At 35.1% G+C, this 21,464-nt stretch overlaps 1 protein-coding gene across 1 annotated transcript in view; it reads left to right on the top strand.

Moving 5' to 3' along the window:
* LOC109102430 (max dimerization protein 1-like) overlaps positions 1 to 20,598 on the top strand; it is a 30,575-nt gene extending 9,977 nt beyond the window's left edge. The window contains exons 3-6 of the mRNA XM_042757263.1: positions 2,430 to 2,459; positions 14,346 to 14,460; positions 15,292 to 15,346; positions 20,168 to 20,598. Of these exons, the coding sequence (XP_042613197.1) occupies positions 2,430 to 2,459; positions 14,346 to 14,460; positions 15,292 to 15,346; positions 20,168 to 20,598 (631 nt within the window). The remainder of the gene's footprint in view (positions 1 to 2,429; positions 2,460 to 14,345; positions 14,461 to 15,291; positions 15,347 to 20,167) is intronic.
* Positions 20,599 to 21,464: the final 866 nt, after the last annotated feature.

Below are 21,464 nucleotides of genomic sequence, written 5' to 3'. Positions count from 1 at the left end.
ATAAACCTGCCGCCTTATTTTCGGGCTAGTTTGATCCTTTTTCAGCAGTGCATAAAATGTAAGCAATCAAAATTCTCCAGTCAATATTCACATTTTCAACAGAAAACATCCTCCCAATGGTTGTTATTACTTTGTGGTGGTGTTCTTGTGTGCTGAATATGATAATTGTGTCATGACTTAAATGCAGTGAAAGCAAGACATTGGACTCTTTCTATTGAGGTCTTGTTTTCCCTCGTCTTTTCTCTTGCCCTCCTCTGCTTTGCTTCTCTTTCACTCCTCTGTTGATCTAGAAATGGCCTCTCTGAAGTGAGCCTTCATTCACATGGTGTGTGAGGACTGTACCCCCCACCGCCGTCTTGTGTCTCAGGCTTGTGTTTCTAGTTACTGTTGCTAAGCAGGGCCAAGGGCCTCTATATATTTTGCGAACCTAGTGAGAGAGAGAGTCACATAGAGAGGACAGGGTACATTTGCAATCAGCAATTAGCATTTTGGGAACTCCTGCATCCACTAAGCAATCCCTCTACCATTTTGGAGTTTGTTACTGTAAGCCTTTACACCACACACACACACACACGTGCACACACACACACACACACACACACACACTGGGACACCAGTTCACCTTTGTATTGAACATTCAAATCAGCATTGAACACAGGACAGTCTCTGTGTGCCTTTCAATCCTAAGAACAAGGAGGTCATGTTGGAGCCGTAGCCTGTTGATTAGTTCAGGGGGTTTTAAATGTTTAGATGCCAAGAGTGTCCAGATATAATGATCCCCTTGCAAGCATTTTGGTTATTTTAAGTTTTTAGTTTTAAGTTTTAAGTGATTTTAAAAACGTAAAAATTGTATATGTAAAATATTAAGTAATGTATGATTTTTTTTTTCTCCAAAATGTAGAAATTGGCTTCTAAGTTGTCATTTTGTTAAATTATGTTAAGAAATGGTAAATTGCGAAATATTATTTGTAAAATATTAGCTTTTTGGTAGTTGACAATATATGAGTAAACACTTGGTGTATTATATAGCTGTATACTTAAATATTGTATTTTTTATATAAAATTATTACTTTAAAATTATTGTAATATTTTTAAACCAATTAAAAAACAATTGGCATGTTTATTTTAGTTAGTTGGTTAAAAACTAGTGCTGTCAGTAGAATTAATGGTTGCAATTAATCTAGTGATTTCTGGACAGTTTTTTGAAAACCAAATGAAATAACGTAAATGTGAAATTTGTTGCTATTTAGTTGGTAAGGAGTGCATTTTAAGCATGTTGCTAATGTTGTTCCTGAGGTGTTCTGGGTCAAACCCATTCCCTCTTGCTTTCATTTCCTGTTTCCTCTCTCACTTCCTTGTTAAAATAAAGACTGAATGTAAAAAATAGATTTTAATATTTTTCCATAGAAAATGTAAACTATTGATGCTAGGGTGTTGTGGGTGTCTGTCAGGGTATTTCAGCATGGTTGCTAGAGTGTTTCCAGTAGTTGCTATATAGGTAGTCCACATCAAAAGAGCCTCTCGCACCTGTTTTATCATCCACCAGGTGAAAATCACAAGCCTGATCACTTAGAAAAGAGTTAAAAGCACATCTCCTGTCTAAACTGCATGATTTGAGGTATCATTCATGTCTGTAGCACGAGTTACTCGCTGAAGTTTAATATTAGAGTTGGGGTTTGTTCAAATCTCTAAACCTAAATTTAAGCAATAAAGTGATGTGACATACAGCCAAGTATGGTGACCCATGCTCAGAATTCATGCTCTGCATTTAACCCATCCAAAGTGCACACACACAGCAGTGAACACACACACCCGGAGCAGTGGGCAGCCATTTATGTTGCGGCGCCCAGGGAGCAGTTGGGGGTTCAGTGCCTTGCTCAAGGGCACCTCAGTTGTAGCATTGCTGGCCCGAGACTCGAACCCAAAACCTTAGGGTTAGGAGTCAAACTCTCTAACCATTAGGCCACGACTTCCCATAGGGTTAGGATAATACTGATGCAACATCATTAAAGGTATAGTCCACCCAAAGATGAAAATTCTGTCATTCTGTAGGTTTCAGGTCCTACTGACTTCTTTAGTATATACAAAAATACTATGGAAGTCAATGGGGTCCGAAAGTGGTTATCAGCATCTTTCAAAATATCTGTGTTCTGTGTTCAATAGAAGAAAGAAATGCATACATGTTTGGAGTGGCATGAGGGTAAATAAATAATGTCATTAATGACTTTCCCTTTAGTGTGCATTCCTCTAACTCAAACAGTAAAGCATGGAACTAGCAACGCAGAGATCATGGATTTGATTCCCAAGCAATTCCCAATCCAATATATGTTGCTTTGGATAGAAGCATCTGCCAAATGCATAAATGTTAGTGTAGATAAAAAAGAATAAGCACAGTGATTCCTAACATGTCTGTCTTTCTGTCTCTGCAGGTCTACACACAACGAGATGGAGAAGAACAGGTATGTCCATATAACCTTCATGGCATTGTCACAGTCATTAGTTCTTATCTGTAAACTTGCAGGATTATACCTCATTACAACCTTACTGATTAGATTAAGATTAAACTTCTGTAATTGAAAGCTAAACAATCAGGGAATGTGACCAAATGGCTAGGTTTAGTCTTTTTGGAGCCTTTTCTTTTCATGTGTGTCCACTAGCCTCCAGATAATGCTTAGAGATAAGTATTAAGGTCAGTCAATTGGATGATGTATCCATTCAGCTTTGACCTAAAGATAAACCTTCAATAAATGGGTGACCTGAAATTTCGAACGGGAAAGGCTCGCTAATGAACCAGGCTTAATGTCTCTGTCATCAGCGCTCTATGGTTTGGGTAACACGCACACTGAGCTCAGCTTGCCGAAGGCACTGAATAATACATGCTGTCAGGCTTAGCACTGAGGAAAACCAGGGTGTCTGGACTTCGACTTTTAAACTCCCAACAATGCATTCAGCTTAAGTCGCACTCCACTCCCATTCATGCTTGGCAAAGTGTGTCTCATTCTATATACATCAGACCAAACTTGTGCAAAGCTCTGAGGTCACAGTGCTCTGGACAACTGATCTGCTGTTCATTTCTAAAGAGCGGCTTTCATCTACTGTTTAGAAAAAATCCAGCCAAACAAGGAAAGCGAGACTCCCCATGTCTCTGCTTTTGTTTCAAAATGGAGTCCAGGGCTGATATTCATAAAGCTACTTGAGTTGGAGTGCATTTGTGATGCAGATTTGAATAAATGGGCAAACATGTCTGATGTGAGACCTGCACAGCTGTGTAGTAATGATTCATGTGGTCGTGAACCTCTTTGGTTCAAAAAAATATAACAAGTGTAGTACTATGGCCTAGAAGGTAGTGCTTGTGTGGACGATGTGAGTATGAATCTGACTCACTCCTAATCCCATTCCCTTTCTTTCTCTTTTACTTGGTAGAGAGATTTATATTTTATTTTATATTATTTTATATTTATGTAATTTATATGTGAATTAATTACTATGATTTTAGTTGTCACTTGTTATTAGTCATTACATCAAAGCCAGTTTATGATGTTGTAGATAAGCTGTATAACTGTATGTTTTGTTGAAATATGTTCTCTACAAGTAAGGAGTAGCTAGCTTTGAATATTTGTGGACAATCAGTTACATCATTGTTCGACTTTTAAGTTGAATGATTGCTTAGCAGATCTACAGTACCATTCAAAAGTTTGGGATCAGATTTTTATTTTTAAAATAATTTAATTCTCTAATTTAGCAAGGATATTATAATATATTGTAATAATATTTAACAATATTACAGTTTTTACTCTGTTTTTTTTGGGCAAATAATGCAGCCTTGGTTAGCTTAAGTAATTTCTTTCAAAAAAACACTGAAAAAAATCTTACCAATCCCAGACTTTTCAGTAGTAGTGTACCAAAATCATTTCAGTTAAATATTATGAGATATATATGTATGTATATATATATATATATATATATATATATATATATATATATATATATATATATATATATACATATATACATATGTGTATATATGTGTGTGTATATATATATATATATATGTGTGTATATGTGTATATATATGTATACACTGCACTGAGTTCTTTATCAAGTTTTATTGTAAGTTTTATAAGTACCAGTACTAGTAAAATGTGTAGTATTTGTATTTTTTATAGTTTGTTGTAGTGTTTTCTTTTTTTGTATCGGTATATCATGTGACCCTATTGAGGAATTTATTTTTTAACCGTTTTATTGTCTTCCAGGTAGGAATCGTTGAATACTCATAAAAAGTAGGGCAGTTTCGTTTGCAGCTGGCACATAGTTTAGCGCTGTGACACTTAAAAAAAAACAGCTGTTGTGGAAGTTAAAATCTCACCTGAAATGCCCCTCAGAAATCCAGCTTTTGGAGTGAAGCAATGTCATGTAAGCTGTCACACACCTGTATCATCTGAAACTGTCCCAGTGCCCTCAATGTCACACATGCCATGCATTTTCACCCTGCACCAGTTATGGGCCACGTCATACACATTCACCCTATAGGCAGAGCGAAAAGCTGTTTTTTTATAGTTGCCAATGAGAATATGCAAACAGCTGCTGTATTCGTTCTGTCAACAGCAGCCACAATTGCAGACACACAACATCTCAATCAGAATCACAGGTTAGGTTTGCCTGCAAGGCGATGTGTTTGTTCTTAAGTTGGACTTTGCATACCCATGGCCTGTTTGTCTTGAGAGAGGTTTTAGATGTGTAACCAGAGCTCCAGTTCACCACACATACACATAATTCTCCAGTACAGTTCTCCAGTGGGGTTAAGACAATTACTTAAAGGTCAGATGTCAAAGGCTGGTAGAGGATGGTGATTTATGCTAAAAGTCGTATGGCTCAAATAAAGAGAGGTTGACCTGTTTAAAGGATCATGGTAGAACAGTGGGTAGGTACCATTCTAAAGTTTGGGGTCAGTGTCATTTTTTGAATGTTTTGAAAAAATGTCTTTGCTCACCAAGGCTGCATTTATTTGATTAACCAGAATGAGAGTCCAAACAGCTGATCATTCTAAAGTTTGGGGTCAGTGTCATTTTTTTGAATGTGTTTTGTGTTTCTTGCGCTGCATACACTCCGTTTCACTCATCTCCCCGCCATCTCTCCAGAAGCTGACTGATTTGACGGGCTTCTCGCACACTGCTTGGGGAACGGAAAGTGGTTCATTCGCTCGAGCTTTGAGTTTTTTGAGTCTAGCGAGCTTTAGTGAGTTTTATGTGTTGTGAGCCCAGCTGGCCCAACCACAAAACATTATTGTTTTCCATTGTTTATCCTCCGTTGCAAGTGCGTTCATTATCTGACCCTGCAGACAGAAAACAAGCATTCATATTAAGTATATAGCTTAGCCACAGGTGTATGTGTAGCAATATAGGACAACGATTACAATGTTTCAGAGTCACCAATCAATTCCCCCAATTTAAATTTTTCTTGTATGGCAAAAAAAAACCATTTAGGAGAACTTAATTAAGATCATGTTTCAATGAAGATAGGTTTAGTAAATTCCCTAGCACCCTAAATATCTCAAAACATCAATTGATTAGGAATATGCATTGCTAAGGAAACGTCATTTGACCCTTGAACAACAGTAAAGATGATTTTATTCTCAATATTTAGAATTTTTTTTTTTTATTTTTTTATTTTTATTTTTTTTGATATATGCATGCATGAAAATTAGTCTTGACTGCTGACATGGAGTTAAAATAGTGAATAATTATAATTAAATAAATATGCATGCATGCATGTGTATATATACATATTTTTGATTTTGCGATTAATTGACGATTTAAATTTTGCGTTTGACCATACTTAAAACTAATAAAGCAAAGTGTTGCCATTATTCTTCTAATTAATTCATGTTACATGTAACTAGTTACAGAGTGAACTGTATGTGTATGTGACTAATAATGGGTCTAGAGTGTTGTAGGACGCTCTTGCTCTGCTCTTTTATGTGTTGGAGGGCAGGTGTGATCTGCAGGTCTCGACTCAGAGATACGGGATGTTATGTCACGGCATCCCGCTTCACAGGCGAGATTGCTCAGCTGATGCTGTTTGAGTAGCGGGCGCTAATGTGGTAGGAAGCTTGTTTGTAAGTTCATCAGCCCAGACTCAAAATATGCAAAGCAATAATAGACCTTAGGTTATTTCCAGAATTGGCTTTGCATTTTTAATATTTGCATTTGATTTTGAATGCTGTTCTTTTGATTCGGGGTTTTTCTATTGATCAAATAGTCTGTGTGATTGCCTCTGATTATTATCACAGTTTTGCAAAATCAATTAATCGCAAGCCAATCCAACAATAAAAAGTTTTTGTTTGTTGTAATATATGTGTGTGTTGTGTATATTTATGTACATTAAAGGTCGGTTATATTTTAAAAATATTTAAAAAAAGTATCTACATGTATATATTCATATAGTTTATATATGACATATTTTTAATATATAAAAATTAGCATATTTTTTCTTAAATATATGCATTGCATGTGTGTGTTTTATAACTACACACACAAAAATTATACTATTATGTTGGTAAACAAAAACTTTTATTTTGGATGCAATTAACTTAATAGTTTGAGTGCGCTAGTTGTCAATTTTATTTATTTTTTTCCAGTTTTAGTTTTTTGTTTTTATTTCAAGTTGGTAATTTTAGTGCTTATTTCAGTTAGTCACAAAGGTTTTTTTTTTTTCTAATTTTAGTTTATTTTAAGCTTCTTCTGGTATGTATATTTTATTTTTATTTCATTTAACAAAATGTTTTTAGTTGAAGTTTTAATATTAGCTGACAATAATAACCCGGGCTAGATGAGACTCCTAACAGCTGAGGGCATATTTTAAAATATGTCTTTCACAAGAACGTGTAATCCTTAAGATATTCCAGTAAGACAGTCGTGCATTAGCACAATGCGAGTAAAGAGAAGCAACTAGTGTGTTTGATTGTTCTCAATGGAGCTCCAGAGAATTGTGTGGTTTCATTGCACAAACCTGCACGACCTCATTTTTATCAAAGTTTGATTCTTTTCAACAGTACAGTGCATAAAATGCAAAAACAATCATAATTCAAGTCAGTATTCACATTTTTTAACAGAAAACATCCTCCCGTTGGTGATTATTGTGCTTTGTGCGTGGCATTACTGTTACATCCTGAATATGATCTTAAAGCTTGAAAGGGCAGTGAAAGCCAGATTCAGTTTTCTCTCTGGCCTCATCTGCTTTGCTTCTCTTTCACTCTTTCTGAAGCGAGCGTTCGTCTCTCCCCCCGCTGACGGCTTGTGGTGTCTAGTTACTGTTGCTAAAAAAGCGGGAGCCCAGGGCCTCTGTGTTTTTTCGCGAAATAGTATCCGAGAGAGACACACACAGAAGAGGACTGGGGACATTGCAATCAGTAATTAGCATTTGGCAACTCCTGCATCCACTAAATCACGCCCGACGGGCCTTAAACCCCCTCTGCTGTTTTAGTTTGTTCCTGTACACACACACACACACACACACACACACACACAGCAGTGAGCACAGGACAGTCTCTGTGATCCTTTCAGAACTCAGAACAAGAAGGTGATGTTTGAGTTGTAGCCTGTTGCATTAGTTCAAAGGGCTTTTAAAAACATTTCCGTGCCTATAGTTCCCCCCCCCCCCCCCCAAAAAAAACTACCTTTATATCAGTTATAGTATGTGGACCGCATGGACCACAACTAAACCAGTTTCATAAGAGTCCTATTTAAGTTTTGTGTCGCGAGTTTATATCTGAATGATGAAATACATAATCTTTTCATTTGATTTTATGGTTTGTTAGGGAAGGACATATTTGACAATCTGTAATCTGGAGGGAGCAAAAAAAATCTAAATAGGGAGTAAATTCATCTTTAACAGTTAGTTAGAATGCAGTTCTTAGCCATGGCATTTTATAATCAATAATTAAGTTTTGATATATTTACGGTCATAAGTTATTTTAAAACTATCTTCCTTCAAACATGATCTTACTTAATATCCTAATGCGTTGTGTCATAAAAGGGAGAAATGTATAATTGTGACTATACTACAATGTATTGTTGACTATTGTTACAAATCTACCTGTGCTACTGATGACTGCTTCTGTGCTGCAGGGTCTATATGTTTTTTTTTTTTCCCTCCAAAATGTATTAATTGGCTTCTGAATTGTCCTTTTTTTGTTTTTGATAATAAAAAAATGTTGCATTTTACTGGTAAAATTATTATCTTTTTGATATGTGAGAGAAACACTTAACTATTATGTAAATAACGATATACTTAAAATTGATATTATTATTTGAATAGATAAAATTCCTTAAAAATATTATTCTTCAAAGAAGTGCTGTCAACCGATTAATCGCATTCAAAAGTCAGAATAATCAATTGTATAAATAAGCTATAAAAAATAAAAATTTTTTATTAGTTTTAAAAAATTAATCCTGTCAAAGAATAATCCAACACTGCACAATAAAAGTTTTCGTTACATCATAGATGTGTGTGTGTGTAACTGTGATATTTATTATGTAATATTACATACACACCATACAGTATCTATTTGGAATATTCACATACTCATTTTATATGATATAATATATAATGTATAAATTAACATTTCTTCTTAAAAGAAAATTTTAATTTGCTACCGTATGGAATGGTACTATATATAATAATTAATTAATTTTTGATATACAATAAAAGATTACGAGCTTCTGGAGCTCGCCAGACAACAAACACGGTCCTGTATTTTATTTATTTTTTGAGAAGCCTGAGCCATAAGTTTTTATCTGTGCATGTTTTTTTAAGATTTTGCATCTTGCCGTTTCCATTTTGTCTTTAATGCAATATTCCAAAATGTGCCATAACAAATAGACGCGGATGGAAAACCACAGCTCATGATCAGGAATTCCAAGCCATCTTTGGTTATCAAAATTCTTCAAAATATATTTGTCTTTTCTTTGTCTTCTATAAATAAATGCATGCAGTTTTTGAAACGACATGAGCGTGAAATGAGTAGTGCATTGTGATGCAGATTTGAAATAATAAATGCGGCCAAAACATGTCGATGTGAGACCTGCACAGCTGTGTAGTAATGATTCATGTGGTCGTGAACCTCTTTGGTTCCAAAAAAATATAACAAGTGTAGTACTATGGCCTAGAAGGTGAGTGCTTGTTGTGGACGATGTGAGTATGAATCTGACTTCACTCCTAATCCCATTCCCTTTCTTTCTCTTTTACTTGGTAGAGAGAGTTATATTTAATTTATTTTATATTATTTTATATTTATGTAATTTATATGTGAATTAATTACTATGAATTTAGTTGTCCACTTGTTATTAGTCATTACATCAAAGCAGTTTATGATGTTGTAGATAAGCTGTATAACTGTATGTTTTTGTTGAAACTATGTTCTCTACAAGTAAGGAGTAGCTAGCTTTGAATATTTGTGGACAATCAGTTACATCATTGTTCGACTTTTAAGTTGAATGATTGCTTAGCAGATCTACACTACCATTCAAAAGTTTGGGATCAGATTTTTATTTTTTAAATAATTTAATTCTCTTATTTAGCAAGGATATTATATATATATTGTAATAATATTTTACAATATTACAGTTTTTTACTGTTTTTTTGGGCAAATAATGCAGTCTTGGTTAGCTTAAGTGACTTCTTACAAAAAAACACTGAAAAAAAATCTTACCAATCCCAGACTTTTTTTCAGTAGTAGTGTACCAAAATCATTTCAGTTAAATATTTATGAGATATATATGTATGTGTATATATATATATATATATTATATATATATATAGATATATATATATATATATATACATATATGTATGTGTATATGTGTGTGTGTATATATATATATATATATAGGATATATATAGATAGTGTATACACTGCACTGAGTTCTTTATCAAGTTTTATTGTAAGTTTTATAAGTACCAGTACTAGTAAAATGAGGAATCGTACCATTTTTAAAAGCATGGTTTCGTGATATCTTTTTTTGTATCGGTATATCATGTGACCCTATTGAGGAATTTATTTTTTAACCGTTTTATTGTCTTCCAGGTAGGAATCGTTGAATACTCATAAAAAGTAGGGCAGTTTCGTTTGCAGCTGGCACATAGTTTAGCGCTGTGACACTTAAAAAAAAAACAGCTGTTGTGGAAGTTTAAAATCTCACCTGAAATGCCCCTCAGAAATCCAGCTTTTGGGGTGAAGCAATGTCATGTAAGCTGTCACACACCTGTATCATCTGAAACTGTCCCCAGTGCCTCAATGTCACACATGCCATGCATTTTCACCCTGCACCAGTTATGGGCCACGTCATACACATTCACCCTATAGGCAGAGTGAAAAGCTGTTAAAGAAGGGTTTATAGTTGCCAATGAGATATGCAAACAGCTGGCTGTATTCGTTCTGTCAACAGAAAAACAGCAGCCACAATTGCAGACACACAACATCTCAATCAGAATCACAGGCTAGGTTTGCCTGCAAGGCGATGTGTTTGTTCTCAAGTTGGACTTTGCATACCCATGGCCTGTTTGTCTTGAGAGAGGTTTTAGATGTGTAAACCAGAAGTTCCAGTTCACCACACATACACATAATTCTCCAGTACAGTTCTCCAGTGGGGTTAAGACAATTACTTAAAGGTCAGATGTCAAAGGCTGGTAGAGGATGGTGATTTATGCTAAAAGTCGTATGGCTCAAATAAAGAGAGGTTGACCTGTTTAAAGGATCATGGTTAGAACAGTGGGTAGGTACCATTCTAAAGTTTGGGGTCAGTGTCATTTTTTTGAATGTTTTGAAAAAATGTCTTTGCTCACCAAGGCTGCATTTATTTGATTAACCAGAATGAGAGTCCAAACAGCTGATAAAAACATCACAATAATCCACAAGCAATCCACATGACTCCAATCCATCAGTTAACATCTTGTGAAGCAAAAAGCTCTGTGTTTGTAAGAAACAAATCCATCAAGACTTTTTAACTTTAAACCAAAAATATGCGTCTTCTATTCATAATTTTGCTTTCTCCAGTGAAAATTCATCTCGTTGTAATGAGAGAAATATGCACAGCTCAAGCACAGTTTATAAGCAAAAACATCCCAAAATGGTTCTAAACAAATATGTTGGTGGATTTTGATGTGAGAGGACAACAGGGGATGAACTTTTTCACAGGAGGAACCGTTATTATGGATTAAGAACTGATATTGTGGCCAGAAGCAATGGTTTAAAGTAAAAACACTGGTTAATGATAGATTTGTTTCTTACAAACAGCTTTTCGCTTCACATGATCAACTGTTTTTATCGGCTGATTGGACACTTATTCTGTCGGCACCCATTCACTGCAAAGCATCCATTGGTGAGCTAATGATATACAGTTGTGCTGACCTTGATGACATCTACAGTTTTGATGGCCTGAGAATGAGTACATCTTGTGTGTTTATTTGTAATGGAAATCTTTTTTTAAATTTTAAATGTCCCTTTTGATCAATTTAATACATCCTTGCTTAATAAAAGAAATCTTACCGACTCTAAACTTCTGAACAAAAGTGTATGAGGAGAGAAAGCGGATGAGAAAGTGAAACAAATCTGAGCACACTGTGACTGACCCTGTGACACAACACTCTTTCTGTGTAAATGTTGGACGGCACACGCAATCTGTATTTGCTTAACAAACACCAGGCCACTTAGGTTATGTCACCACTTTGGTGGCGGATTCTGAAGTTATGTAATAGTATTCCTGACCTTCGGACTCTATATGAAAGCGACGAGCAGCGGTGCAAACATTACCCTTTGTCTGGGTGTGTTCTCCAGTGTACGTTTATGTGTACGTGTCTCACTGGAGAGGCAGGTGTACACACAGCCTGTCCTTTAGCAGTAAGGTATTGCTCTCTATTACCCTGTGTTTATACATTCATTTTTAATGATTTGCTTTAAACTAGCCTTGAACTGCAGCAGCAACATTCGCGAAAAAAACACAATCGGCCTCAATGTCACTTTAATGCAATTGTGCATTTCCTTATTTGCGTGTGTGTGTGTATACCTGTGTATATAAAACAAAGAAGTATAAATCTGTTTTCAAATTGTTTCTTTTTAAGATAATAATAATTTTTAGTACATTAAAATGTATGATTAGTATATTATTTGAAATATTATTATCATTATTTTTTATTACATTGCCATTATTATATTCTAAAAAAAAAAACATTAGTTTTGTTAATTATAGCTGTTTTGGTGTGTATTTTAGTACAACTGGAGTTATTGTTATTTGTAAGTTATGCTTTCTGTAAGGTTGGAATAGTATTTTAGTTTAGTCTTCACAGCAGTTATGTGTTTATGGTCTCCCAATTTGCATGATCTGCCCAACATTTGCATACAGAAAAAATAACTCCTTTCATTTTACATCCTCTTGTTATATTCTCTATATATAAATTAATACATGATTAACTATAGTGGCTTACAAAGAGCTGCCCACAGCCAACACGTACACACTTATCTGTTGGCAGAACACGCATTGCTAACACACAGACGTTTGTACGCAGCCGCTGAGAAGCAGCAGTAAAATAGTTGGATTGTGACCCACGCCTCTGTATAAATACAGCAGCAAAGCAAAGCAGTCTGCAGTTTCAGGCAGGTTGCATAACAGGTCATGTGGCTGCTGGCACCTATCATCACCACACCCCAGCAGCTGTGAATCCCGCTGGCACGCACAAGAAACAGAGGAAGCTAGAGTAGCATTTGGAGGATCAACTTAACGATCCTTATTTGAATTACGTTTATTTGTTAGATTCATACCATTAGATAAGTATGTCAGGATGATAATGTCTTGATGTATTTTACAGTTTTTTACTACATTCATGGGCTTTGTTTTAACTGGCATGCTTCGCATTTCATATTATTAAAAAATTGTTTATCCAAATCTCATGACATTTTCTTCTGTGTAATTGAAAAAGGATAATATTTGAAGAATTAGCTTGTTTGTGCTTGTTTTCCCCCTTGCAATTATAAAGAGCTTTGAAGCTTCAAAAATGTAACACAAGCACCATAAAAGTATGATAAAACTACTGGATATGACTTATGCACTATACTCCAAGTCTTTTGAATTCTTAATACACCTTTATGTGAGGAACAAACTGAAATGTGTTAAAGGGGTCATATGACACGTTGCTAAAAAATAACATTATTTTGTGTATTTGGTGTAATGCGATGCGTTTATGCAGTTTAAGGTTCAAAAAACATTATTTTCCACATACAGTACATTATTGTTGCTTCTCTATGCCCCGCCTTTCTGAAACACATCGATTTTTACAAAAATCTTTGTTCTGAAAAGCAAGGTGTGCTCTGATTGGCCAGCTATCCAGTGTGTTGTGATTGGCCGAATGCCTCAAGCGTGTGACGGAAATGTTATGCCCCTTACCATACTGTGATGTGGTGTCCCCGCGCGATGAGACAAAAACAATAAAACCCTTTATAAACGAGCCATTTATTGCATCCAGTGGGGACATAATTACTGATTATAATGACTTATACTGCCTTTTTTTTAGCTTTGCGTTGCATCGCACTGCGTAAACATAAAACCATGTCTTCATTTGTGATTGGAGAAATTACAAACAACAACCGCTACTCTACATTGCTCAAAACTCACATTTGAATCGTCAGTGGCAAATCCTTTAAATATGAAAACGTACATACAGGCTGTGAGTCAGAACAGACGGCATTGTAGGCTACTTTCCCAGGATCAGGAAACAGTCCGTCGTAAAATGCATTGCACACACAAATGTTTGGGTTAAACTGTTCTGGAACAGTGTTGAAAATACAACTTAACCACTGATTTCTAGTTGTGTCCTCCTTTGGAAGGCCAAACAAAGTAGTTTTGCTTTCACAATGAAACACAGCGTCTCCATATGTCGCCGGTGGCAACAGCGAGAATCAAAGTTACCCCTTCTTTCTTTGCTTAAACATTTGGGCAGCATTATGCAAATCTTCCTACACAGTGACGTAGACATGTTGGGCCGTTTTTAAACGAGGCATTTTAGGAGGGCGTGGATGAGTCTTAACTTTTAAATAGAATCTCTCTTTGGGTTTGAGACTTTAGTCTTTGCAACTTTAGGGATCTTATCTATTCACAAACAGCTTGTAACACTCCAAAGAGAAAGAAAAACTTGAAATCACATCATATGACCCCTTTAACTTTGCTGATCGTAGTCGGAATTCTCCTTATTTTTATGATTCATGTTGTTTCTACTGCTTATTGAAAGTGTTGTTGTAGATGAATTCCTTTTATGACTCACACTCTATCTTTCTTTTCCTCACGTCACCAACCCAGGAGGGCACATTTACGACTGTGTTTGGAACGCTTGAAATCCCTCGTGCCCTTAGGACCAGACTCCAACAGGCACACAACCCTCAGCCTACTTATGAGGGCTAAGGAACACATCAAGGTATGTGCCAACAGCCCACTGGTGGGTAATATTGTTTGCTGGCATGAAAACATTAGAGGATTTTCAGAAAACCAAAATGCCATGATCTGATATTAAAGCAGTAAGTCACAGGAGGCAGTTACTATGATTTTACCATGGTTAAGTTGTGTTGTTAGGCATGGCACAGAAGTGCTAAAAAAACTCCTGTCAGCCTAAACCCCCAATGCTTAAATAAATAATAATTATAATCACAATAAACAAATGTGTATGGTTCATAAAGGGGAAATATTTTAGAAACCTGATGCGTACAGTACAGTACTATTCAAAAGTTTTGGGTTAAATGTTTTTTAAAATGATATTTCTTATTCTCACCAAGGCATTTATAATCAAAAATACAGTAACAACAGTAATATTGTGAAATATTATTTAAAAGTAAAATAACTTTGTTTTAATATATTTTAAAATGTAATCTTTGTGTTGTTTAATATTTTATGAAAACCATGATTTTTCAAGATTCTTAAACAGAATTAAAATTAACAGCATTAATATGAAATCTATTGTAGCATTATAAATGTGTTTGCCCCTTCTGATCAAAAAATTATTTTGAAATATATATATATATATATATATATATATATATATATATATATATATATATATATATATATATATAATATATATATATATAATATCAATAAAAGATATTTTGAATGGTAGCATAAATCCAGAATTTTATTAATGTGCATTGATGTAAATCTGCTATTTTATAACAACTTTGAATGTGGTGCAGATTGTAGAAGCAGCACTTATGCATTTTCTAATAAACCTTTGAACATGTCTGTGTCTTTGCAGAGGTTGGAGGATAATAAACCTTTGGGCTCTTCAGACAGATCTGACTCCGACCAAGGTATACAAGTCTTGTTTAACGTTTAGTTTAGTTTTAATGATTTATATAGCACATTTAATAACGACAAAAGTGCTGCCCGAAAAATTAACAAATGCATAAAACAATAACAATATAACAGATCACACATTATATGACTGGCAAGGTTTAAACCCCAGTCGCTGAATTTCAAATATGTGGCATGCAAATTCAAACCAGCATCATAAAGCGACATGTAGTGAAACGTATCTAAAAAAACCCGAACGAGTGCCTGTTTGTGTGTTTTTGTCGTGTTTGCTTGTTGAGTTGTTGGGTGTCTGGGGGGGGTGAGGGCTGTGATCAGTTTAGACTGTTAAACGGTCATGCATAGGATGGTAAACACACACAAGCAGGGTATGCAAGCATTTAACACTGAATATAAGCCAAATAATCAGGAGCCTGAGATTATCCACTGCGTGGTCATATTTTGTAAGGTTTTTCCAGCCGGTTCAGTTGTTTGCAGAAATAGAAACTGTTGTCAAAAATAAATTCCATCGCGGGTAGGTATAAGGTGCAAAACAAGTACAGGAATCACAAAATATACCTTTTATTAGAAGAAAATCTTTAATTGTAGCGAATCAAGCTGACAACAATGCTGATTATTCTGTTTATACATGTGGAGAACCGGGTCAAAAATAGCACCGCAAAGCCGAACACAAGTGCCTACAGTTTTAGTTTATAGGATACAGAGACTCTCATCCGGAAGAGCTGGCAACACATTTAGGTGCCGTCCAAAAACTGCACAACACGTACAGTCATAGTTCGTCTTGAGCTTCTAAAGACATTCCACCAAGAATGATAACTATAAAGATAATTATATTATCTTTGGATTTATATTGATTCTGATTGGGTTGAATCAGATGGTTTTTAATCCAGTTCATCAACTCGAAATAAAATCTGAATGTGATATCTCCAATGATATTGTTTCTCTGTGCCTTTTAAATCGTTGTAGTCTGTGGTGTGGATCTGCTGCTATTTCTTTATATATTGAGAACGTATTTTAGAACTATATGGGTATCTTTATAGTTTATCAGTGCTTGGTGGTGACTACGGGCCTATGTTGGATCGTTATCTTGAAAAAAATTCCGCCATCCAAATTGTTAACTTAACTCACACAGTCAATCAGAGACTGAGGAGATATATTCTCATCTGGTTTCATTGGAAATAAAGCTATGTATCATCTGCATAAACATTGGCATGACATGCTTAACGAGAAGATCTTTGCTAAAGGAAGAAGATAGTGGGAATCAAACCGGGGCCTAAAAACAGAACCCTGTGGTACCCACATATGTACATGCAAGCACTGAAATAGATACAATTCTCAAAACGCTACAGAAAAAGAACTCCCTCTTAAAATTAGGATGGAAACCAGCTTATGGCCTGTTCCCCTAATTTCCCAATCGTACACCTCCAGTCCCCCTCAATAAGATAGAGTCAAAAAGTAACAATGTAGCACAAGTTTTATCATGGTGCTGCTTCGTTACTTAAGTGCCGTATGGAATGTAAAACGGGCGATTGTGTGTAAAGCTGATGACAGTTACCTATGTTTGCTCTCCACTGATTTTGTATATAAATTAAACTGACAAAAATACATTTAAATCGTGATAGCAAGAGCTCAGAATTACTATCATAATGAATGGTTTTGGGTAGCTTCAATGGTTAACAGTTTGGACTAGTAAACATATTTAAAATCCCGGAGTAGCTTATGAATCTCTAGTTTTTGGACAAAGATTCATATCCAAGTGTGAAAACAAACCTTTGAAAGACTGTAAGATTTGTCTTTTTTGAGCAAGATTCAACATCAGCGTGAGAGCTCCTAGCCTGAATTATAGTCACTTGAGTTCATGTAAATTAAAACCGTTCTAAAGAATAGAACACATAAGTATCATGTTTAAAGCATCATTACATCCAAACATTAGATACCAGTCACTAATTTTAAACCATTTTGGAATATTTTTCCCGGTCATGATTCCTATCCTTGTGGTAGGTATCCAATGTAACAATATCGCATAAGAAATAAAAGATAACACAATGCTGTACTTCTAATTTGGCCCAAATGTACAATGAAAAAAGTAACAAATAAAAATGTAATTTAAAATGCTTCGGGTCACACACTTATTTTAGAAGATGGTTCTTGTTACCACGTTCCATGTTGTGTCACTTATTTTATATAACAATATATTATGCATAATTTCACCTGGCAAGTAACCCTAAGCCAAACCCTAACCATATATTACGTATAATTACACTAACAAGGGCACCTAAAAATAAAGTGTAATTAAATGCTTTAAGAATTCATAGAATCACATGGAGTGCATTCAGTAAATGCACAGCTGAACATTTGTAAATGCAAGTTAAATATAAAATATTAGTTTTAATAACAAAGAACACAGAAATACTGATGGGAAACGTGGCGGACCAGATACTGACAATTTAAACAAATGTGGACATTGGATGTGATGTGAAGTAGTGCTTTTTTGCTTTATTGTGTATAATTAGCACAAAACATTTCTCAGCGACGTCGTTTTCATGGGCATTTATGGTCACATTGCCATGCGTTTGCATTCATGCTTTAACTCCACAACCACAAGGTCCAATATGTAATGAAATCCTTTTGTGAAGGCTTCTAAGAACTCTATAAAAAATACCCAGAAGCCCTTGCGTCTAAAAGGTTTTTTTAGTGGTAATGCTTCTATCCCAGAAACCAGAAACTGTACCAGATTCAGTGATCGCTTGCGGCCACACAGTGCATGCTTTTTTGCCAGTAAATGAGACGAATGAATTGTCTTGAGGAGTTTGTATGGTATATTCTGTGGCCTGTCCCGACAAACAGGATGGCAATGCAAACAGCCTGCAGCATGATAAAAGCTTTAACACCCAAATTGGAATGTTGCCATGGAGATAATGGGCCAGAATGACTAAACATGAAAATGCTACAACCTTAAAAACGGTCGATCGAAAACAAGTTCTTAAAATTACAGCTTGCACCATGTGGTTTCCATGCAATTATAATTTTCCGTGCATTTTAATAGATTTTTTAATTATTATTAAAGACCAATTGCAGCTGGTGCCTATAGTAATATAACAAAAGCAACAATGATTAGGGGATCGTTTGGGTAGATTACTACGAACAGCAGCTCGCTCCATCTCTTTATAATCAACAAAGTTTTTTAGATTTTATAGGGAATGTGGAGACAGAATTCTGTTTTATAATTGAATCGGTCCAGCCGATCATGATTTCTTATAACAAGCATGTAATGCATGATTACATACGTACTGGATTAATCGAACACATTTTAAGCATGTAAAAAGTCAAACTCATTCATCCCAAAGTGCACTATAATCGTATAATAAACCATTCAATAGTTATTCAAAATACCTACAGAATAAGTGAATTAGCACATGATAGTCCAAGTGTGTGTGGTTACATACATGATATATAGAGTTTTATGCATTGACACGTGAAAGTTGCTCATAATGCCTCAGTATGATTATATTATATAAATGCACCTCCTATAATACATACAAGTTTGTAATTTATAAATGGGTTGATATTGCTCTTTTTGTTGGTTTTGATTGCCTTTCTTTGGTCACTGATTTGGGATAGAAAAGCATCTGGCTGAATGCCTAAAATTGATTTACATTATAACCTAACCATGTTATGTACCGTACAGACCAAAAGTTTGGAAACATTACTATTTTTAAATGTTTTTAGAAAGAAGTGTCTTCGCCATCATCAAGCCCCGCTGCTTTATATTTGTGATCAAAAATAACAGAATAACAGTAATATTTTGACATATGTCTTACAACTTGTTAAAATACTAGTTTTCCTATTTGAATAGACTTAAAAAAAATAATTATATTCCTGTGATGCAAAAGCTGAATTTTCAGCATCAATACGCCAGCCTTCATGTCACATTTAACATCCAGGTCTATCCAATCACATTATCATTTAGACATCATTCTAATATTCTGATTTGATTATGAGTGTTGGAAACCGTTGTTCTTCTTTCTAATATATTTGATTAATAAAAGGTTATAAAAGAAACTTGCATTTTTATTCATAATAAAAACAAATTTCTAATAATATATAATATTATAATAAATTTCTTTACTATCACTGTTTATCAATTTAACACAAAGACATCCTTGCCTGAATAAAAAGTATTGATTTTATTTACACAAAGAACAAAGAGAAAGAAAAAATTGGACTGACCCCCAACTGACCTGACCAGTAGTGTATATTTGTTCTTACAAAAATATTAATCCATGTTAAAACGCTAGCTTTTTTTTTTTTTTTTTTTTTTTACTTGTTTATTTCATCAAAGTATCCTAACAAAAGTATCACATGCCCCATGTTCTGAAAAATATTTAAGCAGTCAGAAACTGTTTTCAACTTTGATAATGTAATCATCATATTAGCATACATGTCTAAAGGATCATGGTTGATAACATGATCCTAAAATTCAGCTTTGGGCTCACAGAAATAAATGATAATTTAAAGTATCATAAATTTAAAAAACAAATTATTTGTAAATTGTAATAATCTATCCCAATATTTACATTTGTTTTTTCTGTATGTTTGCTCAAATACATGCCAGGCTTGATGAGGCAGAAGAACTTCTTTCAAAAACATACAAATAGTAATGTGTTCCAAACTTTTGGTCTGTTACTTTTCTGTAACAAGCTTTAATCCCAATTACTGTGTATGAATTTAATGTTTTTGACTCTGCTGCGCCTGCAGACATTAGAGAGAGAAGTAGCCTCAGAGCGTTTCTTACCTGTGTTTTGCTTCGCTTCACAGAGAGGTGGATGTTGACGTGGAAGGAACAGACTATCTTCTGGCAGACCTGGAGTGGAGCATGAGCAGCGTGAGCGACTCGGACGAGCGAGGAAGTTTGCGCAGCAGCTGCAGTGATGAAGGCTATTCCAGTGCCAGTCTCCGTCGACTCGCTGACCCTCAGGACAAGAGCCCTGCGCTGGCCCTGGTGTTCTGGAAGAGCACAAAGTCTCCTAGATCTACCCCTACCATCACTCCACGGAGACCAGCTCCCTCTAATACTCTTACCTGGAGCGTTGCTCGTAGGAAAGTGTTGGATGTGCCAGTGTCCCTGACCAGACCTCACCGACCTCACCGCCTTCGTCCAATCAGATCGTCCCCGGCCATGTTGCCTTTGCTCGCTCCCATCACGCCGTCCTGGAAGAAAAAACCCTTAAAGACCTCACAGAGGCCATGAAGATGTGCCACCGTTTTTCACACCCATCAGAACCGTCTGAGACGCAGCTCCTGGGTCACATGGACCTGTATACTCTCTTACACTAGCAGTTTTTTGAACTTTAAGATTTTTTGATGTTCTATAAAGAATTCTCTACATGTCTCATCAAGCCTGCAATGTACTTTGATCTAAAGTAACGCAAAAGGCAGCGAACAGATTGTGAGAAGTATTTTTTACTATTTAAATAACTGCTTGTCTATTGTGAATCATCGTTTAAACATATAATTTATTCTTGTGATGCCAAATCTGATTTTTTTTTGTCAGCATCATTCCTCCAGTCCTCATTGCCACATGATCTTCAGCAATCATTCGAATATGATGATTTGCTTCTCAAGAAAAAAAAAAAAGAGAAAAAAAAAATATTATTCAGTGTTGAAAACAGCGGATTAGAATTTTTTTTTTTTTTTTTTTTTCAGGTTTTTTTTTGATGAATAGAAATTTTAGAAGAACAGCTTTATTCGAAAATAGGAATCTTTTGTGACTTAATAGAATAAATTGTCTTTAATCATCACTTTACAAGCATCCTTGCTAATAAAAAGATTAAATTTCCGATAGATTTCTTTCCAACCCCTCACTCCTTAGTTTCTCTTTTTTTTTTAATTTTTGTTTCTATACTAATAATAATAATTCAATTACATTGTACTATAGAGCGTTTTTCTAGTAAGGGGTGAGAAGGCTGTTCTAAGCACTCAAAGCGCTCTATGAATAGTGAGGGAGAGTCCTCCCTCGTCCACCAGGCATAAAATGTAATGGCGTTTATTGTGTTTGTATAAATTTTTTATTACAGTTTTTAGTTTTAAAAAAATACTATAACTTTCTCCAAGCTT

This window comes from Cyprinus carpio, chromosome A5 (assembly GCF_018340385.1).
Source record: "Cyprinus carpio isolate SPL01 chromosome A5, ASM1834038v1, whole genome shotgun sequence".
Taxonomy (NCBI): domain Eukaryota; kingdom Metazoa; phylum Chordata; class Actinopteri; order Cypriniformes; family Cyprinidae; genus Cyprinus; species Cyprinus carpio.
Note: the sequence above shows the minus strand (reverse complement) of the source record. Positions and strands in the feature narration are given on the sequence as shown.